General features: G+C 38.1%; 1 protein-coding gene across 2 annotated transcripts; it reads left to right on the forward strand.

Moving 5' to 3' along the window:
* Positions 1–234: 234 nt before the first annotated feature.
* NME8 (NME/NM23 family member 8) lies at positions 235–18759 on the forward strand. 2 transcript variants are annotated; one of them, XM_086614927.1, is made up of 15 exons: positions 235–267; positions 362–419; positions 1529–1635; positions 2682–2753; positions 3778–3894; positions 4497–4563; positions 6375–6451; positions 8178–8270; positions 10720–10877; positions 12253–12431; positions 13549–13693; positions 14389–14496; positions 15411–15562; positions 17802–17946; positions 18537–18759. In XM_086614927.1, exons 1-15 carry the CDS (start codon positions 235–237, stop codon positions 18757–18759), a joined length of 1734 nt encoding a protein of 577 aa, XP_086471053.1. The 2 variants fall into 2 exon arrangements, with proteins under 2 accessions (XP_086471053.1, XP_086471055.1); XM_086614929.1 differs by having other exon boundaries at positions 10720–10868.
* Positions 18760–19744: the final 985 nt, after the last annotated feature.

Here is a 19744-nt window from a genome sequence, read left to right on the forward strand (position 1 = left end):
TCTGTGTCCTGTGCTATGTGGGTTTTGCAAATAAGTTGTATATTGCTCCAGAGTTCTGACACAGGGTGTTAACTGTCATTGTTGTAGGGAATTCAGTTGAGTTAGTTTCTGAGGGAATTGAAAGGCAGGGCTGTGTTGAAAACCATATAAATCAGTTCTGCATATCAGATGTTCTTTTAAAAAAACTGTTAAATATGCTTCGTATTTTGTTATGTTTCCTATAACCACAGGGAAATGGCAGGCAAGAAGAAAGAAACCCAGCTCCAGGTATAAATCCTAATTGCTTGAACAATTCTAGAGATGAATATGGGTTTTTTTCTTCCTTTTTAAGATGTTAAAATGTCAATTCATTTTATTTCAGGCCATTATAACCAATGAGGACCAGTGGAATGACATGTTGCTGACAGAAGGTTTAGTAGGTACTAACTGTTACTATTTTCTGTTCAATCCCTCATGAAGACATTTACAGTTTTTCGTACTTTTATCACATTATCTTTTAAAGAAAGGTTATATTAATATATGTGTAAATGCATACATTGTGTTTATGAATATATACTGTCTTCTCTGATAAATAAACACTTGTTACAAATCATACTATCCTTTATTTTAAGCACTGCTATAGACTGACATTTAGAAAATACCTTTCCAATATGGTGTTATGTATGGTAGGAGATAGGACACTTCTGTGGAAGTTTTTCCCTAAGACCTTGTACAGACTAAATTAACACTGTACAGTTGTACTTAGCAGTTAATTAGTAAGCATTCTTGAGAGTGCACGTTCTATGATGTGTATTGTCCCCAGTCTTCAGTTGGCTCAGTCCAACAACAATGTCTCCTAGGTCTCCTAAGAATTGTGATCGGGTAGAAGGAACAAATGGGGTCATATATAGGTATATGAATCAGGAAGAAATTTTTCGCTCTGAGGGTGGTGAGGCACTGGACCAGGTTGCCCAGAGAAGCTGTGGCTGTCCCATCCCTGGAAGTGTTCAAGGCCAGGTTGGATGAGGCTTTGGGCAACCTGGTGTAGTGGAGGGTGTCCCTGCCCGTGGCAGGGGGGTTGGAACTGGATGATCTTTGAGGTCCCTTCCAACCCAAACCATTCTGTGATTCTGTGTTTCTATATGAATGGGATCATATCTATGGAAGAGCAGTAATGGGAAAGAAATTATCTGCATGGGCTCATGGAGGTAAAAATCCTGTAGAATAAAGGTCTAGATAAGAATGAAAACCAACAGTGGGAAAAGAAAAAGGACAATTAAAAGGAAAAGGAATATGAGAGAAATGTAGCTGTTCAGATTAATCGTCTCAAATAGTATTGTGAAGTAGATTGTTGATGTTAAAAGTCATCAAAATAAAAGAGGAAACTGTGATGTATCCGCTGAATATATTGATGCGTTCATGATGGATTCATTGACCAGGAGAGGACTGAAGATGCATATGAATGCCTTCCCAGTACTGTTCCAATACACCTATAAATATGTCTCGTTTTATAAGTTCTACAAGTCATCTGTTTGTAATGCTGTTCTAGTAATAGATGTCTATCAAGCTTGGTGTGGTCCCTGCAAAGCTGTGGTGAATTTATTCAGAAAACTGAAGAATGAGTTTGGTGAAGATGATGTACTGCATTTTGCAGTGGTAAGGACATAAATTCTATATGGAACTTTATTTACATTGTATTTTAAATATGTCTTTTTATCTGTCTGCATTTACAGAGCTTTCCTTTTACTGTCCTTATATCAAGTGGTCATAATTTTGGTCTGATTTCCTCTTCTTCTGCATGTCTCCTCGTAGGACTTCATTTGGAGATAGATTAGAAATGATAATAAATATGGAAGGAGCTATAACAGAAAAGGAGCTGATATCCCACAACTTTTGCTTTCCTTGATGAGATTGCAGAAACATTCAAGAGCCAGACTATATGATTTTTAGTTTTAAGCCCTATACATTATTGCTTATCACATTTAAAATTCTTACATCCCTGAAAAATGCTATTACATGTTTTTCCCAAATATTCCCTTGTATTTCATTTTAAAGAGAACAAAAAGGGGGAGCTGAAAAATAAATTGTCACAAAACTATAGTAATAAAATATTCCTCTACACTAGCAGTATAAAATAGGAGGGATATATCATATTTAAAGTAGATAAATTTGTTTGACAGATTCAGTTCCTCCTAGATATTGCCCAAGCTCATCCTTTCTCATGTTACTGAAAACTTTTCAATAGCCTGATCAAAGCATTTTTGCAGAAAATACACGTATGGTTTATACATAAAAAAGAAGGCAGTTATGTTCAGAGATTATCTCAAGTGCTTTCACAGAGCTGAGCACAGAGAACTTAAAAGTCACAAAGAACTTAAAATAGTGAATAATCTCTTCTGCCACGTCTGCATGGACTACTTCCTCGTTTAAGTATGTTGCTACAACCTACATGGGAAAATAGTGTTAGGATAAGGTTTTTTCCAGCTGCTGTAACAAGAAAGGAGGCCAATTCCATGTTCATTCTTCCTTTTTTCCTTTCTTCCACTTTCAGCAAGTGCCATAGGGACTGCTAGTTGTATTTAAGACTACAGTTTGTGCAACACCAAAGTGTTTGTGACTGCAGTTTTCTTGCAGGCAAGAAGGTTGATATACATATATATATGTGCATAAGTAAGTAAATAATCTTTTTCATCTGACTTCAGGCAGAAGCTGACAGCATTCCAACTCTGCAGCCATTTAGGAATAAATGTGAACCTGTTTTTCTTTTTTGTGTTGTAAGTACATCACATCAGTTTCTTTTAACGTGCTGCCTACTTTTGCATTAATTCTCCAGCAGATTAAGAAGAAATATGAAGCTATATAAATAATATCTTGAAATGTTACGGTTTGTAGGATCATATCATCAGATGTTGTTTACTTGAGGCTGTTTCCCATGCCTCGATCTGTAGTTTTCAAGCACAGTTTTGTTGTGGCTGCTGCACATACAGCCACAGATTTTTGGTAGCCACAGTGGTCGTAGTTATTTAGTGAGAAATCAGTATAAGTTTTCCAGGGCTGCCTCGTATAAAGTGTCTACATGTGGCTACAGTGAAATTATTATTTTATGCATACCTTTCCTCAGGAAAAAAGAGTTTACCTTTTCTGCCATTCCAAGTTTTTTAAGATAAACCACTAAAATGGTGTTTTTCACACCTGAGCTATTGTAACAATGAATCATATATTTATTATCTCTCCTTGATGGATACAGAGACTGTTCTCCAAAGTCTCCACTGTAGAACACTGCTCACTTATGAGGCAGTGGGTTTTTTTTTACTTGAGGGTGCTAGGATTTGAATTCCTGCAAGTAAGGGCCAAGAAGGAGGATACTTTCAGGACATTTTCAGGTTCAAATCTGAATGCTGCCAAGTGAGTTGGCAGTGTCTGATCCGCAGCAGTTACCTTCACTATGGTGCTCCTGGGTGTGGTAGAGCACTCACTGAAACATAAAGCAAATGAAAAGATAGAAAACTCCATGTCACAGAAATTAAGAGCTCATAAAATCCATATTTACATTTACTTCTGACTCTTAATGACTAGTCTTGAAATAAACATACAAAAAGAAGCAGAAAATGAAAGGACAAAGTAAAAGTAAGAAAAGCTCTTTCTGAACCAGTAGAGTAGTAGATTTGGTATTCACTTCAGTGGGCGTAGCTTAGGAAGCGGTCTTGTTGCTGGAAAAACTAGCAAGAAAGAGCATGTTCCAAAACTCAAATTAATGTGTAAACTAAGGAACAAAGAGTGTTATTTTTTCTTTTACAGAATGGCAAAATTACTGCAATGGTGAGAGGTGTAAATGCTCCTCTTTTAATTAAGAAAACAACAGAGCTGGTGCAAGAAGAAAGGGAAATTGCAGCTGGACAGAAGAAACGCACTGAAGTACTCACAAAACAGATATTTAAATATAAATGAGTATTTTTATTACACTTACATGGTTTCTCTCAATGCCTGTGATAGTGTTTTCCATAATGTAAAGTTTAATTATTTGTATTTATTTCTTGACAATATACTGACATATATGAGGAGGGTTTTTTAGAAATTTCCATGGTACTTTATAAAAACTTGAGAAATTTACAGATTAGCCTATTAATGCAATAAATTGAGAGATGGATGAAACGTCACTAGCACATAAAGGTTTTAGTCATATTTTTTCTTTCAGAACTGAGTATTTTTCATATATAACTTAGTAAGAATGCATCATATGAAACAAAGACATGGGAAATAGTCACTTTCATTGCTTGTTTTGAGTGAAAATGGGGACCAAAGAACTCCTCTTACAGCAAAAGGAAACTTTTAACAAACCACCACTCAGTTTAGGAAAACCAGGCTGGGCCAAGGTCTTTCCTAGAATTACTTGCTTTCCTGGGTAGCAAACATGTTATTACATTAAGATAAAAGTGTTGTAAAAATCCAGCAGCTGTGTTTGGTGACTTTAACTTCACGCTGGTGATGTGTTTGTACTGTATTTACAATTACCTTAGGTAGATGAACTTGTTTCCCTAGAAGAAAAATCATCAGAAGAGACTCTTGAGGAGAATGTACCCGAGGGTAAATACATTTAATTTATTTCAGAAATGTTAAGAGAAAGAAAAAGAACAAACGTGGGTTTAGTTATTTGATTAAGAATTGTGTATGTCCAACACCAATAGACCTTTCTTTCAGTTAATAACATGAGAGGTTATGATTGAGGATATCAAACTGACGGGAAGGTTTCTTCTGTAAGGAATTAAGATGTTGAACTGTCATCATTTTCACCCCTTTTTGGAAACCTTCAGAATTCAGGAATTTTCCTGTGTAAAACTAGCACCTGAAAGTCGCCTCTACACAGCCCCTGTGTTAGCTACATGCTTCTGTCGAGATGGTGCTTTTTAATGCTTGGATATTCTACAGAAACACCAAGATGGGGTATCCTGTGAAGATTGGAAGAGTTAATCTCTGAAGGAATGGAATCCCTTATGTTTCAGATTATTTTTAATTAACTCTTTCACCAGACTAGTTATAAGCACTAAAGAACAGGCTTACATAAAAGCATAAATCCACAACAGTAGGATAAGGTTCCAGAAAGACTGAGAAATATGCACCATCCTGCTCGTGAGTCTCGTGTCTACGATTTATTTCAGGCTTGTCATGAGCTGAGACCTACATCTTTTCTTTTCTGTTCTTATTGTTGTCTGAGGCTACTGCAGCTTCCTACTGATTCATGTGTGCACGGAATGTCATTTGGCAATGTTCAGATGGAATAAACTCCATCCTCTCTCTTCTCCTTCTTTATCTTGGCTTTTATTTTCCTGTGATAAGGCATTAAATCATTGTCACTGATTAAGTTGTGTCTATTCTCCTTTCTCTTCATGTCTTCTTTATTCCATGGTTCAAGTGACATGTCCCTGACCTCAGCTTTAAACCCTCTGAGACCTAGTAGTACAGTATTATAAATCCTTTAGCAATTATATACAGATTTTGCACTAATCCACATAACCTAAATGTGTGACAAAATCAGGGAATAGAATTTTCAGCTTGGGTTCAGCTTCAGGTTAGGGGATCCCTTAGAATACACTAACACTTTGTGGTAATAATTTCCTTACCACATGCAGGTGTTTATGAGTGTTTCTAGTGTTGGAAACAAGTAGTAGTCTGGTGTTTCCATTAGATCTATCAATTTCTTCTACAGTGTTTGGAATCTGATTGAATTACATGCTAAAGCTTAAGTGTAAACCTCAGGTTCCACAAAGAAAGATGTGGTTTATATTCTCTTCTGTCTACTTTCTCTAATTTTGCAAGGCTCTGTATGCTATGGATGTTGTAACTCTATGTCTACAACCAGAAACACTTATTGTTTTAGATTACATTATTGAGCATCTCTTACTTCAACAGTTATTTATTGCAAATTACTTCAGCACCCACAATGCTAAGGAATCAAACACCTACTATGATAGGAAATGTATCTTTTACTGGAAATCTCCAATATTCATACATATTTTACTTAGTTAATTTTCCTTAGTAATACTCATTCCTTTCACAATTATAGTCTCCTACATACCGAGCTCTCTAGACAAAGCACCCATCTTATGTAGTAGTATTTCTAGCACACCTAGCTGCATGTGAACCATTTCTCCAATATATGACCCAAAACACTAGTGGTTCATCAGGAATGTGGATTCCAGGAACGGTCAAGAACAGACCCACACTCCAAGATATGCTCTAAGTGTTAGAGTCAATTATTTTTTGGAACCCCTGTTTGGCCATCTCAGTATTAAAATGGAGAATTATTTCAGGAAACCCACTTGTAAGTAATGGAAAAATCAGCTGTGTATTTATTTTGATAAATGTATTAATTCCCAAATGTTCTTTCCCTTTTCCAGAAGTAGTCAAATATACTGTTGGAATTATAAAACCTGATGATGTTTTAGAAGGACGCGTAGAGGAAATTAAACAAAAGGTAGACAAAATTTGAAGATTCATTCATCCTATTTAGCATCAGCGTAGTAGCAAGACGTAAGATCAAGTAGAGCTTAGTTTATGCTCAGGTTTTAGAACAAGACCTATTAATGCTTCTCTGATAAGGATGACAAAAGCAAGATAGTTATTGATCTGAAATAATATGGTATTCAGATTGACAGTCTTGCTTTAATATTTTATGTCTCTGGGTGAGGTATGACATTGATTTTGCCTCCTTTCTCTTATGTGTCCCTGCCCATGGCAGGGGGATTGGAATTAGATGATCTTCGAGGTCCCTACCAACCCAAACCATTCTGATTCTGTGATTCTTACTGTGATCAGCACCATGTAAAATCTACAAACAGAAAAGTGTCTTTTTTTCCTTATATTACAACAGAAACAAAAACTAGAAATTGCGGTAGTGAAGTTAATTCCTCGCACAACATCTTGGAGAATTGTAGGCACACATAAATCGACTAACCAGCTCCTCATGGAAGAGAGTGTGTGCACAGACACAAATGACAATCTGTTCGTGTAGATGCTGAGGCTTATTTATGTGCAGTAGTAATGGTACGTTAATATTTGTCAGCAGTGCAGTATTTGTTCCTGCAGTGAGGAACGCGACTTCAGCAAGTACGCAAGGGTGCATTCAAGGATTCAGTATTTGTTCGAGATATCACGCAGTGAACGAAAAATTCTTTTGCCTTCCAGAATATAATGCTGTAGTAATGCTCATTTCTCACTGTTTCTGCTACAAAAAAAATGTCTCATAACACTATATATCAAGATAAACTGATGCTAATTTTAAGAAGTGTTATGACAGGGCCAGTGACCTTTGCAGGAAAGAAAATCAGAGTGTTGTATAGGTTGTTTCTGCAATTACTCTACCTCAGCCAGAAAGGAAGGAAGATCAGTAAAGGCAAAAAAAAACAGGCAGTGCTTGAAAGCAGTTTAGCTGGAGCTGAGCAGCTGCTAGTTGGCTCTGCCTTTGTGCTGCCTGGTGAGGTGTGTACCCCTATTTTTTCCCCACTCAGCCTTGCGAGGGCAGTCTGGAAACACTCAGCTTTTAAAGAGCAGAGTGCTGGTAATCACATTAATATTGGCCTGTGATCAGTATTGGGGCTGGGTAGTGCCTTTGTTTTTAAAATATCAGTATATGATATAAACCTCATACCAGTGGACTGTGCATTTTGATACAGGACGTGTAAGTGTGCATCTCTTACACACACTTGAATTTAGTGCAGCAATGTAACTTAAAATAGATAATCATAAAAGAGATTTTATTTTTATTTGCTGTTTCTAAAGCCAAGTAGTTTAGCTAAATGCAATTTTTGACACATACACGATTATACTATGATTATAGTATAGTTTATGATTATAGTATAGTTTGTAATAATCTTTTTAGAAGTGGTTGCATGTTAATCACTCACAGTAGTTAAAATGAGCTTTTTCATTGTTAAATAAAAGGGATTGTTAACTACTGAATGAATACATACACTGAACCGCACTATATTTTTCACAAACATTGACTTAGTGGGCATTGTAAACCTGAATTTAGTGAAGTGCTTTGAAAAGCTGGAACTTCAGTCTGGGTAAATATAGCAGTTATATTTGGAATATTTCCAAGAATTTAAAACTTCAAATAGCTTCCAAAATCAATCAATCTTTAGATTTACAATAACATTTGACTTTGTGAATGCCACCAAGTAATAACTGAATAATTGCAGATCAGAGATGCAGGATTTGGCATTGAAGCAGCAGAGGAGAAAATGCTAACTGAAGAGCAAATCAGAGTATTCTATGCCCAGAATAAAGAACAGGTAAAAACAAACTGAAAACCTAAACAAAAGGAACAGGTAAAATGTGTAATCGTAGCTATATGTGTTTGCAAATCTCTGTCTTGTAAGTTTTTAGCATGTTGAAGAACTGAATTAATGTAGATTTAGTACATAGGAAAAAGGAAATATTATATCTCTTCTTTTCTCACCGACTCATACAAATACGGCTTGGTAGCACTCTAACATTCCAACTAAATCAAACTGAACTCCAATTAAATACAAAAAGATTTTATAGTTCTTTCTGTTTTCAGAATGTGTATGACCCTTAGTCCTGGCCCTAAACATAGGCTATTAGGTGCTGAAATGTAGCACAAAACCAAATCCAGTGTCATCTGTATGACAGCACGTATCTGTCTGACACACACGCTTTCAGCCAGAAAACAAGGGATAATATACACTACATTTTTTCCTTCTTTACAGCTTCTATCAGGGGATAGTACTGGGAATAAGCAAATGCACAGGCAGAAAGGGAAAGCATCTCCATTGAAGTTTATTTTTCTGACCCTATCCTATATTAGAGGACAACAAATAGTTAAGGACAGGCAGAAAGTTCAAGAAAACAGTGCATTTATGCACTGGTCACCATTACATGACAGTGATCTAGCAAATGAGCACCTGGATATTGTCAAGTGCTTTGACAGTATGATAGCTAAAGTTAACTCTATGGAAGGATCTGAATCACAAAAATGAAGCTGCTTAGCAAATATTTATACCATCTCCTATTTAAGATCTGCATAAAATAAACAGAGGCAGGAATTATATGCAGACAACTAGTTTGTTTGATGTTAGAGGGGCCAATGGAAGGGATCAATGAAAGGGTTGGTGTAACCAAAAGAAGAAGCTGGGAAAGTGTCCCTGTGGCATTCCAAATGAATGAGACAAGAGTGAGACAAGATGGTTCCTACTGAAGCTGGAGGGAAGAAAGAAATTTGATAGTAATCACCGGATGGCTGCACCATGGTTTAGAAAGGAAGGAACAGGGTGAGCTTGTAAGGAATCATGAAGAGCTAGGTTTTGGCAAAGCTCGGATTCTAATTTGGGCAGACACAGTGTCGAAATAGAGGTAAAAATAAGTTATCTTCACAGGAACAGCAGCCAAATTTGAGATTAGTTAGGTATAGAGGGAGATGTGGGAGGAGCGAAGACAGAGGAAAAGCACGCAGTGTTTGGTATATGCCAGCACTACTACACCGCAGCAGATCCTGGCCAACATTAGGACAGGGAGAATAACAAAACCGCTACGAACTATCAGAAGCAGTTCAGAGGGCCCTATGCATATCGAGATGCCAATTATTTGCCATTCTTTAAGTGTAATTCTAAGCTGAAAAACAGTTATGTCAAAGTGACAATATGGAATATAGATTCCTTTGTGGTCAGTGGGCAAAATCATTCCTGATTTAATACTTCGCAAGCTTGCTTAAGGTCCAGAGGTTGTCAGCTATAACACAGTGGAGACTCCAGGTAACAGACTTTCAGATATAACCAGAAGCAGAAATTGTTTCTTTTTAATGATGAAGCTGGGTGAGCCAGGAGAGCCAAATCTAATAGCCACATCTATTTCTTTTAACGTGAATAAGTGTACTTTTGAAGCCACAACAGCAGAGATACTCCCTTCACGCATTGTGCTAGGTGGTTTCATATTTACATTCATTCTGTCTCTTTTGAGTTTATTCATCTTGTGAAATGGATTAAGTTTATTCATAGATATGAAGACAATTGAAAGAGAAAAGCAACGATTTGAGAGCACACGTGAATATTACATCCTCCTATTATTACAGGAACAGATGAGGGTGACTGGTAAAGAAAGGATTTAGTCAAATATTTAAAAGGAGAGAAGACATTTGAGGAAACTCACAATATTGAAGAAAAAGGTGACATACAAGGAAAAAAGATTAAAAGCTCAAAACAGCTTCAAGAGTTATTTTCTGATTAAAAAATACGTTTATAGGATTGAAGGTTGAAACTGAAGAAGTGAAAACAACATAGCAAAGAGAATGAAGGAAAAGCCTGCAAATGTCTTGCAAATATCTCAGTGTGCTATATTTGCACCCAGTTACACGGTTTTTAATTTCAAAAATTATGCTTGGAACTATATGTGCTACTGCAAACACAGCATTTGATCACATGGAGTTTATAGATAATTTTCTTCAGTCTTGTCATTTGCATTTTAACCTGGAAGAACACGTGGTGCTTGCTTAATATAATTTTATGATTTCATTCACCTAAAATAATTGTTTTATACATTTTATAGCATTGTTGTCTCAAATGATTGATCAAAAAACTTCCCAAGCAATTTGACAGGGTTTTGAGTATGTATGTGAATGCTGTTCTAGAACAGGAGTTATGAGTTGCTTTAGAAAGGACAGTGGTCTCATTTTAATCATAAACTCAGAGTTCCTGCAATTCATAGAGGAAAAATCATGTTTTTTAGCCTGATTTTGATGATTTTGTTCAATTCATGATGAGTGGACCATGCCACGTTTTGGTAATCACTAGAAAAGAAGCGACTGATGCTATTCCTCACTGGAAAGAACTACGTAAATTGAGTGAGAGCGTGCCGGATGAGCCTGAGGCTGGGAAGCCAGACAGGTAACTAACGGTGAAAATGTGTATATGTGACTCAGTTACAGTATTTGGAGCACACCATAAACCAAGGTACATTCTTGGAGATGCTCGTATGCCTGTGTGCCCAGGGTCCAGTTCTTCACCTGGCCACAAGACCATCACTAGAGGTGCAGTCACATTTCCTGTGGGAATACAGAAACTCCTTGCTTCCTGGGTAAAGACAACAAGCAAAGGGCACTGATCTCTTGACATTTCTGAACTAGCCTTGAATGGGTTGTCAGACCGATGGGAACTGTGCTGTACTTCAAAGTTGACGTACTCCATGCAATCCCACTTCATACTAGTTCACCCAGACGAAGTGACTGCCAGCATTGCCCACTGAGGGTTGCACTCTTGCCCATGTTCACTCCTATGTATGCTGGGAAGCTGTAGGTGTGGCCAAAAGGAGATTAGGGGACACCTGGAGCATGCTGTGCTCCCTTGGGACCACCCTTTACAGGTCAGCAAACAAGTGGGAGGGTTTGGGGGTTTGTTCCCCCTGCCCCTCCAAGATGCGTTAAGAACATTTTAAGGATTAGCTGTTCACAGCCAATGGTATCTTGAAATGTCCATTTTTCTCCTATGCTAAATATTTGTTGAGAATTTTAAAGAGAATAATAAATTTGTTGAGAAATTTGAAGAATTTAATAAATTTTAAAAATGATAGTTGCATACACAGCATCAGACAATAAAGAGAATAAAATTTGAATATTGGCTCAAGTTTTACATTTAAACGTGAGATTTACTTAAAGCAACATGAATTTAAATACATTATTCCAAAAAAAAAAACCCACCTGGTCATAATAATGGATATTTCTGCTGATGTCTACTGTATCCCTTTCTGCATTAATTTAGTACAACTGGGGAATATTGCACTTTCTATAAGTGGCCAAGAGTGACTTTATTTACATAGCTAAATAAACCTTAGAAACACAGGCAAGTAACAATGAGAAGTATCACTGTTAAAGTCAATTCTGTGATGCTATCATTTTTGTGATCGTGCTGTACATGAATTAAGCACAATCCTTTTTATTGATCATTTATTATACACTGTGCACTTGTCAGTGGTAATTCTGTCTAGTGAAGCAGAGAGATTATTTTGAATAAGATAGAGGGGAATTATAAAAGCTCTGATTTTATATTTCCCTTTCATAGCACATGACAAAGCATTTTTTGAGAAGATTAATAATTCTCTTCTCAGAAACATTACTTCAGTCATGAATCTGGATTTAATAAAAACTTAGTTTGGCATTCTATTCTTGTGTTTCACTAAACCTGAAAAAAGTGTATTTTCAAGAAGTCAACTGTTAACACAATGCATGCAGTGACTTAAATACTGTATTATTTTGTGTCTCGTTAGATCGGGAGGAACTGCAGAAACTGAGAGTATATTAAATATATGTGATATACAAGACAGTGTAGAAGATGCCAGCAGGCAACTTGCCTTCTTTTTCCCAAATTTTAATAAAACGAAGACAGAGCAAAAAGTTGAAAAGACTTTGGCCTTAATTAGGCCTTCTCTCTTAAAGGAAAGACGGCGTAAGTGTTAGCAACTACATTTTCCATCTAGGGCATACAAAAAGTCTCATATTTTGAACTTTAAAAATTCTAACTCTACTAATGAAACGTTCTTACATTATATTGTCTCCCCAGCGTTAAGCTGACAGTAATCTTTGTCAGGAGAAAAGTTACATGGTTAATATTTTTGTTATATTGAGAATGTAAACGTCAATCCTGTTTTGTTTCTTTGCCTGATTTTTCAAGAATGTCTTCGGATTGTATATTTGGATGGAATGTTTCTAGAAAATCTCTCAGAGAAGCTAGCAATTTCAAAGTATAGTGTGGGAGATCCTGCTTTCTGTCGTGATAAAGCAGCTGATACCATCCTTGAACAACAGGTCAAAGGTAGATCGATGGCAAGGTGAAAAAGATCTGACTCAGGATGGTCTGTGCTGCATAAGGCAGTGCTGCGCAGAGACAGATCTATACAGACCACATTTTTACAGATTAAATCAGAAAATCTACCCCATTAGCATGAAGCTCCATCCAAAAAGCTTAACTTTTCTTCTCAGGCATGTATTTTCATTTTTTCCTAGATTCTAGATAACATCTTTATTTCTAACTTGAGAATCTCCGTAATGGAAATAACCTATACCCAGAGATCTCAAAGACTACAGATTTGACCTCTCCTTGTGTACTCGTTTTCTTGATTGTTATCTAGTGACTTGCTTAGAGCAGCAGTTTTGCACTCCATATGTAGGCAATTATAGAGTCATTTTGACTTGTACCAAACACTTCTTGCTTATGCATGTGGTCTTCTAAGACGTAGTCAAATGAATATTCATCTATTCAAAATCCTTAGACCTTCTTTTGGTGATAGTATCACATATCATATTTCTCAGTCAGGAATTCCTGCTGAGGTTTCCAGAGTGAGAGAAAGCCTTAAGACAGTGAGCACCAGCTTTCCCAGTGCCCAGGAAAATACTGAAGCACTCCAGAAGTTGTTTTAAATTAGTTTTCTGTTCTTCTGTTAGTTAAGAAATTAATTCACCTGTAAAAATTCAACATTATGATTGGAAAGTCCATGTCATTTCTTCGCAAGTGTGCAAATTAATGAATGCATGGTAATTTAGCATTATTTCAATATTTTAAACAGATTCTATCATGCAAAGAATAAACGATGATGGCTTCAAAATAGCAATGCAGAAAGAAATAATCCTATCTGAAGAACAAATACGTGAATTTTACAAAGAGCATGAAAATCAAGACTACTTCCCAGTCCTTCTAGAGCAAATGGCCAGGTATGTTGAATGTAAAATATATACATGGATCTGTGAATCAGACTGGCGTTTTCACAGGGAGTAATTATCCTGAATACAAGATACTCATGTATCTGAGAGTTTAGTAAGACTCAAAATCAGGACCAGACAACTGCAGATAATGAGATAATTTCCAAGTATTGTAGATCAGGTTTTTAAAAATTACTAGCTACTCCATATCTCTGTATGCAAGATGTTGAAGTCAGCGGACAATTCCATTGGTTTAGGTGAAAAAAGTTGAGCTCTGCTCTGGAAAGCTGCATTTAGGTTGTTTGTAGGAGAGTTCTGAAGTCTTCATCCAGGCTATGTGCTGGATTCCTTAGGGAGGAAAAATAAATCGTCTTTGGATATTGTCTTCATATGAGGTTGGGACATGGCTGAGACAAACGCAAAAACTTAGGAGCTGATCAGCATTTTTACGCCTAATAATAAAGACGCAGTCCAATTCTACAACATTCTTGCTGTCATGTTCACATTCAGTAACTGTGAAATTTAAATTTGCATTTAAGCCTTGTAAGGTTTTATCAGACTGTAGCTGTTTAAATTGAGATGGGTTTTTAAATCCTCCAATACTAGAGCTCATTTTCATGGCCTAGCCTATATATAATCAAATCCTTTTACAAATTACAGAGAGTTTAATATTTGATGTTTTTGATGCCAGTTTTCCCATTTTACAGTGGTCCAACTCTTGTACTTGCTCTAACACGAGAAAATGCTGTAGCACACTGGAGAGATTTATTAGGCCCGAAGACTGTTGAAGAAGCTAAGAAGGAAAATCCAAACAGGTGAGACTTAAAATAGTAAACTATCATTCACAGCTTCCCATTTACTTTTACATTCCTCATCCCAATGAATACCATATTCCAACTGGTGTAACTATAGTGCCATCATCTGGAAACTGGTATATATTTCTGCAGTTTTACACTTTCGTTGGAAGAAGTGTTGCATTACACATAGCGAGTATAGAATTTTTTGAGAAATAATGGCTACTAAACATAATGAAAAGCTGAGTTTAAAAAAGGGTATTGGAGCAAAAGAAGATCTCTTGAGTCAGAAAAATCCTTGCCTGCTAGAAGCACATATCACAAGAAGAATCCACCTGTAATAATACTTTTCTAATCCTGCGCTGACAGTCATATTGGCTATTAAGTCGAATCTTTGTGACCTTGGTTGGCTATTTTTAGGCTTTGTGGTCTACGAAGTACTGCTATTATTTTCTATGTGCAAAAACTTTTGGTAATATCTCATGCTTATTGATCTTTTTCCTTGAAATAGCACCATCATTTTTTAGAACAGATGCTTATTTTCCTAGCTTAATTAAAACTCTCCATCAGTAGCATATTTTATTTATGACTAAGGTTCTTCTACACATGATAAATTTTAAAAATTGACACCTTAGTTTTATTTGCTTATTTTATTCTTTTAAGAAACTGCTGTGGTATCATCTTACTGTTGTGTTTCATTAAGCGAGAACTGTTATTATCTTGGAAATATAACAAGATGATAGTTAAGATGGAAGGAGCTCATTTTTCAGGCAGTTAATTAAAAAGTTGATTGCTCTTTCTGTAGACAAGGACTCCTGCAGAGAGGTCATCAAGCACTTAAGTTTCCACATCAACATTCATTTATATTCACTAGTTGTAGTTGAGGCTCAAAATGGCTAGTCCTTTAAGTAAATTACTCTTTTAATGACTCTTAGTTTACGTGCAAAGTATGCAGTCAACAACATACCTATTGGTCAGCTGCATGGCAGTTCTACACCCGATGATGCTCGGAAGGAATTACAGTTCTTCTTCCCTCAGGAGCACACGCTGGCGTTGATCAAACCTGCTGCTGCTAAGAAGCATAAAGGTAAGTGATCTAGAAAGCACGGGCTGTATCTACAGATGTAATTTCTGCAAAATATTAGCAATGTACACCGTGGCACATCATGTCAGAGGCATTCTTTTTATTCTCTGAAATGCTTTTTCCGTGCAGAGAAATGCTTTTACAGGGCTTGCATAGTTCATATTGAGGTCTCAAATGTCACATTTCCTTTGCTTAAGCTGCCTATAACTCTTCCTTCACAAGAATGGTGGTGAGTTGAATCGACAGAGTTCTTAGCTAAATTAGACAGTTTAAAAGCCAGACATTTGTGCCAACCAGCCATCCAGCATCCTTCTAAGTCAAAGGAGAAGGAAGCTTTCAAAAATTCCTGTTACTTACTTCAGACAGGTATCTCTACTGACTCAAAAGTGGTCATTGCTCCGTTAGATGCGTTCCCATCCTTGGTTTAACTCGCTATTAGACAAAGGGAATAAGGAGGAAAGGTGAAAGTGAAAAGTACACTATGTACAACTTGGAATCTTACCTTGAAGATTTTTGCTGCCACTTTTTTTTTAAAAAATTTTTATCCAGAGCCTCTTCTTGGCATTCCTCTTTTCTGTCCTAACAAGTTTCAGTAGTCTTTCTAATTTTAATTCATTGTTGGCTTTTGTGAGTCTTTCTTCCCATTTTGGAGCAATCCAGATTGATTTTAGCAGGCCAGCTGGTGCGTGATGTAGCATTGCAACTACAGTTCACGTTTGTCATGGTTTGATGTGGAGGGGGTGGGGGTTCTGGTGGCAGGAGAGGGGTTTTGCTCCCTGCGACCTCCCCGGTTTTGGAACCGGGTCAGACCCAGTTCTGGCCACCAGATCAGACTGCCATCCCCCTCGGGGTTGAGCCAATAGGGCGCCTCTGCGACTTGCCCTATTTAAGTCAGGACAAAGGGACCAGAAAAGGTGCTTTGCCCAGGATCGAGCAGAGAAGGGAGGAGGGCACTGCCCCCGCTCCCTGGCTCCCGGCCGGGCGGCTGCCTGCTTCGGGCCGGCACTGCCCACGGAGAATGGCGGCGGCGGAGCCGGCTGGGGAACTCGGGGGCACCCCACTCCCGGGGTTCCCACTGGGCTGAGTTCACCTGGAGAGGACTGAGATCTGAGAGAAACAGCTGCATCGACAGCAGGTCAGTGAGGATGGAGCGGGAGGAGGTGCCGGAGCCGAGTTTCCCCTGCGGCTGATGGTGAGATAGCAGGCGGCCCCCCTGCAACCAGGACGGCCTCGGTGGAGCAGAGACCCACTCGCAGCCCGTGGGGAGAAGATGCCTGAGCCTGAGGATGGTCGTGTTGGGATGCACGACAAGGCAGAGAGGCATCTGGAGTCTGCGTGACGACCCACGCCGGAGCGAGTGGCTACAGCTCCCTAAGTACCCGAGACTGTGGTAAAGCCCACACTGGGGCAATCTGTGGGGAAGGATTGCTTCCTGTGGGCTGGACTCACGCTGGAGAAGTTTGTGGATTTTTCCTCGTGGGTAGGGGATCCACTGGAGCAAGGGAACAGGGTGTAAGGACTCCTCCTCCTTTAAGAGAGAAGCGGCAGTAACAGCACGGAATGAACTGACCTGCACTCCCCCAGTCCCTGCCCCTGTGCTGCTGGGGGGAGGAGGTAGAGCCGGGAGGAAAAGGAAAGGCGGGGGGAAGGTGTCGGTTTTATGATCTGGTTCTGTTTCTTTCTGTCCTCTCGAGTAATCAGTTTTGTTTCCCTTTGTCCTTCTAAGTAACCATTAATAAACTGTTTTGCTTTGAGAAAGCCCTGTCTGTTTTGCCCAGGACCATGGTTGGTGGGTGCTCCCTCTGTTCTTGTCTCAACCCTCAGTCCCTTTGTTTTTTTTTCTCTCCTCTCTACTTTACTCGGGAAGGAGAGACTGTGTGAGTTTTAGTTGCTGGATCAGCCTAAAACCATGACAACGTTCTGCTCAATGTGAGAAACACCAGTGAATGCTACTGGTACAGTTTGTAACAGTCTGGGTTTGTCACCTGCATAGTGATGGATTAGTGCAATGACAATGGTTTCTGTATATGTTAGAGGACTGTTGAAGTGCTGTCATATTGTCCATGATTGTTTCATACTATAAGTAGAATTTTAATAGGTATTGGTGATTTATTTAAAAAAAAAAAAATCTAGTGTTTTCGGAATCTTTTAAATTTTGGGTGTTTTTTTGCATTAAAACTTTGAAATTTTTTTTCGTCTGAACTATTTCAATCAAGAATGAGTTTGCTTGTCATTCTCCTAGATGACATTATGCAAAAAGTTAAAGACGCTGGATTTACCATCTCAAAGATTAAAGAAGAAGCTTTAACTCGTGAAATGGCTGCACAGTTCTATAAGGATCACAAAGGAAAATCCTTTTTTGAACAGTTAGTGACTTGTATGACTGAGTAAGTGTCTCCTTATACAATACTGAAGTATGTAAGTATAGATTAAACTCTGAATTTACAGTGCCAAGAAAACGTGCTACACCCAAAGTGGGCTAAGGGTTTTACATTCTGTCACTCTTTCTGGCAAGTTTGGTGGTATCTAGCATGGACTGCTCTTCCTTTAAAAGGAAGATTTGAAATTTTTTCCAAACTTATGGATAGTGACTATTGTTTTGAACTCTTTTTCTCAAAAAAAAACCCTAATTTCTGTTGTAATCTTTGTTCTTCCCATGTAGGACAAATATTTTCCTCATAATATAGTTAATGTAGCTGTTGGTAAAACTGTATTGTGCTGCTTCAGAAATTATTGAGTGAGAATCTTTTTAGGACAAAAAGTCCAAATCCAAATAGCTGGGCATCATCATCTTTTTGGCTTTCAAATACGGGACATTGTCTTAAACAAAACACTCAGAAACAGATTTTAAAATTTAAACAGTTTAATGAAATTCGGATAGCATAATGCTTACCACAACTCTTCATGGTATCTCTGAAGTCAAAGCTAATTCTGCTTTTCGGAATAGCGCAAGAGCTTCCTTGTATTGATTTTACAGGGGGCCATCCGTGATAATGGTCTTAACAAAGGAAAATGCTGTGGAAGAGTGGAGGCAGCTAATGGGTCCAAGTGATCCAGAAGTGGCAAGAGAGACCTCTCCTGGATCCATTCGAGCTCAGTTTGCACAAGATCTTTTGTCTAATGCTGTTCATGGATCATCTAATAGAGAACATGCCCTGAAAAGCATTGAGTGCGTATTTGGAGAGATAGATATAGATTGAACAATTAAGATGCAACCTCTGAAAATTGATATTCATGTAATTAGATGCATTTACCTACCCAACAACCTATATTTAAGACTATACATACACATATATTTTCCTTCATAATCCATTTTATTATCAGCCAGTTTTTTATCAGCTTTGCCATATTGCAAAGCATATCAATGTAACAAGTAATACCTGCTAGAAGTTTGATGTTAGCAATGATTTCTTTACTTATGCTTAATACATAGATTTTCTTTTATGGCTTTAACAGATTTATGCCTTTCCAATAGTTCCAAGAGCCTAATGTGCTTTGTATATAACTACCTTAAAAAAAAAAGAGTCAAAGAGAGTAATTAAGACATTACTAATGGCACATCCACTGTGACATGGGTCAAGTTCTCCAGTTCAGGGATTCTACAGAGGAGAAATACTGAAAAATAGTGGAGGTGTTGCTACAGCATTGGCAGGGAGATGCAGCAAGTGTGGGAACACTCTTCAAGGGAGAAGGAACCAAGCATGACCACAGCACAGGCTGTGCACTTACCAGCTGGGCACAGCCCCACAGCATCCAAGCAGAACTGGGTAGCCACATCCATCAACAGTCCCCAACAAAGCAAGTAATGAATCAGGTCCAGGGCCCATTCAAGGGTCCAGGCAGGAACAGCAGGCAAGAGAGTCAGAGACAGGTACTCCTACAACTCAACTCAGGCAAGGACTAAGGCCAAGGGTGAGCTGAAATGGGGCTCCTGAGCCTGCTGGCCAACAGTATGGGTGTGCCTCCCAGGTGAGACTGCTCAGGGCTCTGAAAAACATTTGAATTGTTTATCTATCGTTTCCCTAAAGATCTTCTAATGATTACTATCACAGATAGGATAGTAAACTAGAAGGTCCTTTCCAGTCCATTTACTCGATTCTAGTATATCGGATGAAGTAAACTATAAAGTCAGCTCTTACGTAACAGTTATTTTTGCCATATACCTCCTTGCCAAACTAGTGAATT

This window comes from Tauraco erythrolophus, chromosome 7 (assembly GCF_009769465.1).
Source record: "Tauraco erythrolophus isolate bTauEry1 chromosome 7, bTauEry1.pri, whole genome shotgun sequence".
NCBI lineage: Eukaryota > Metazoa > Chordata > Aves > Musophagiformes > Musophagidae > Tauraco > Tauraco erythrolophus.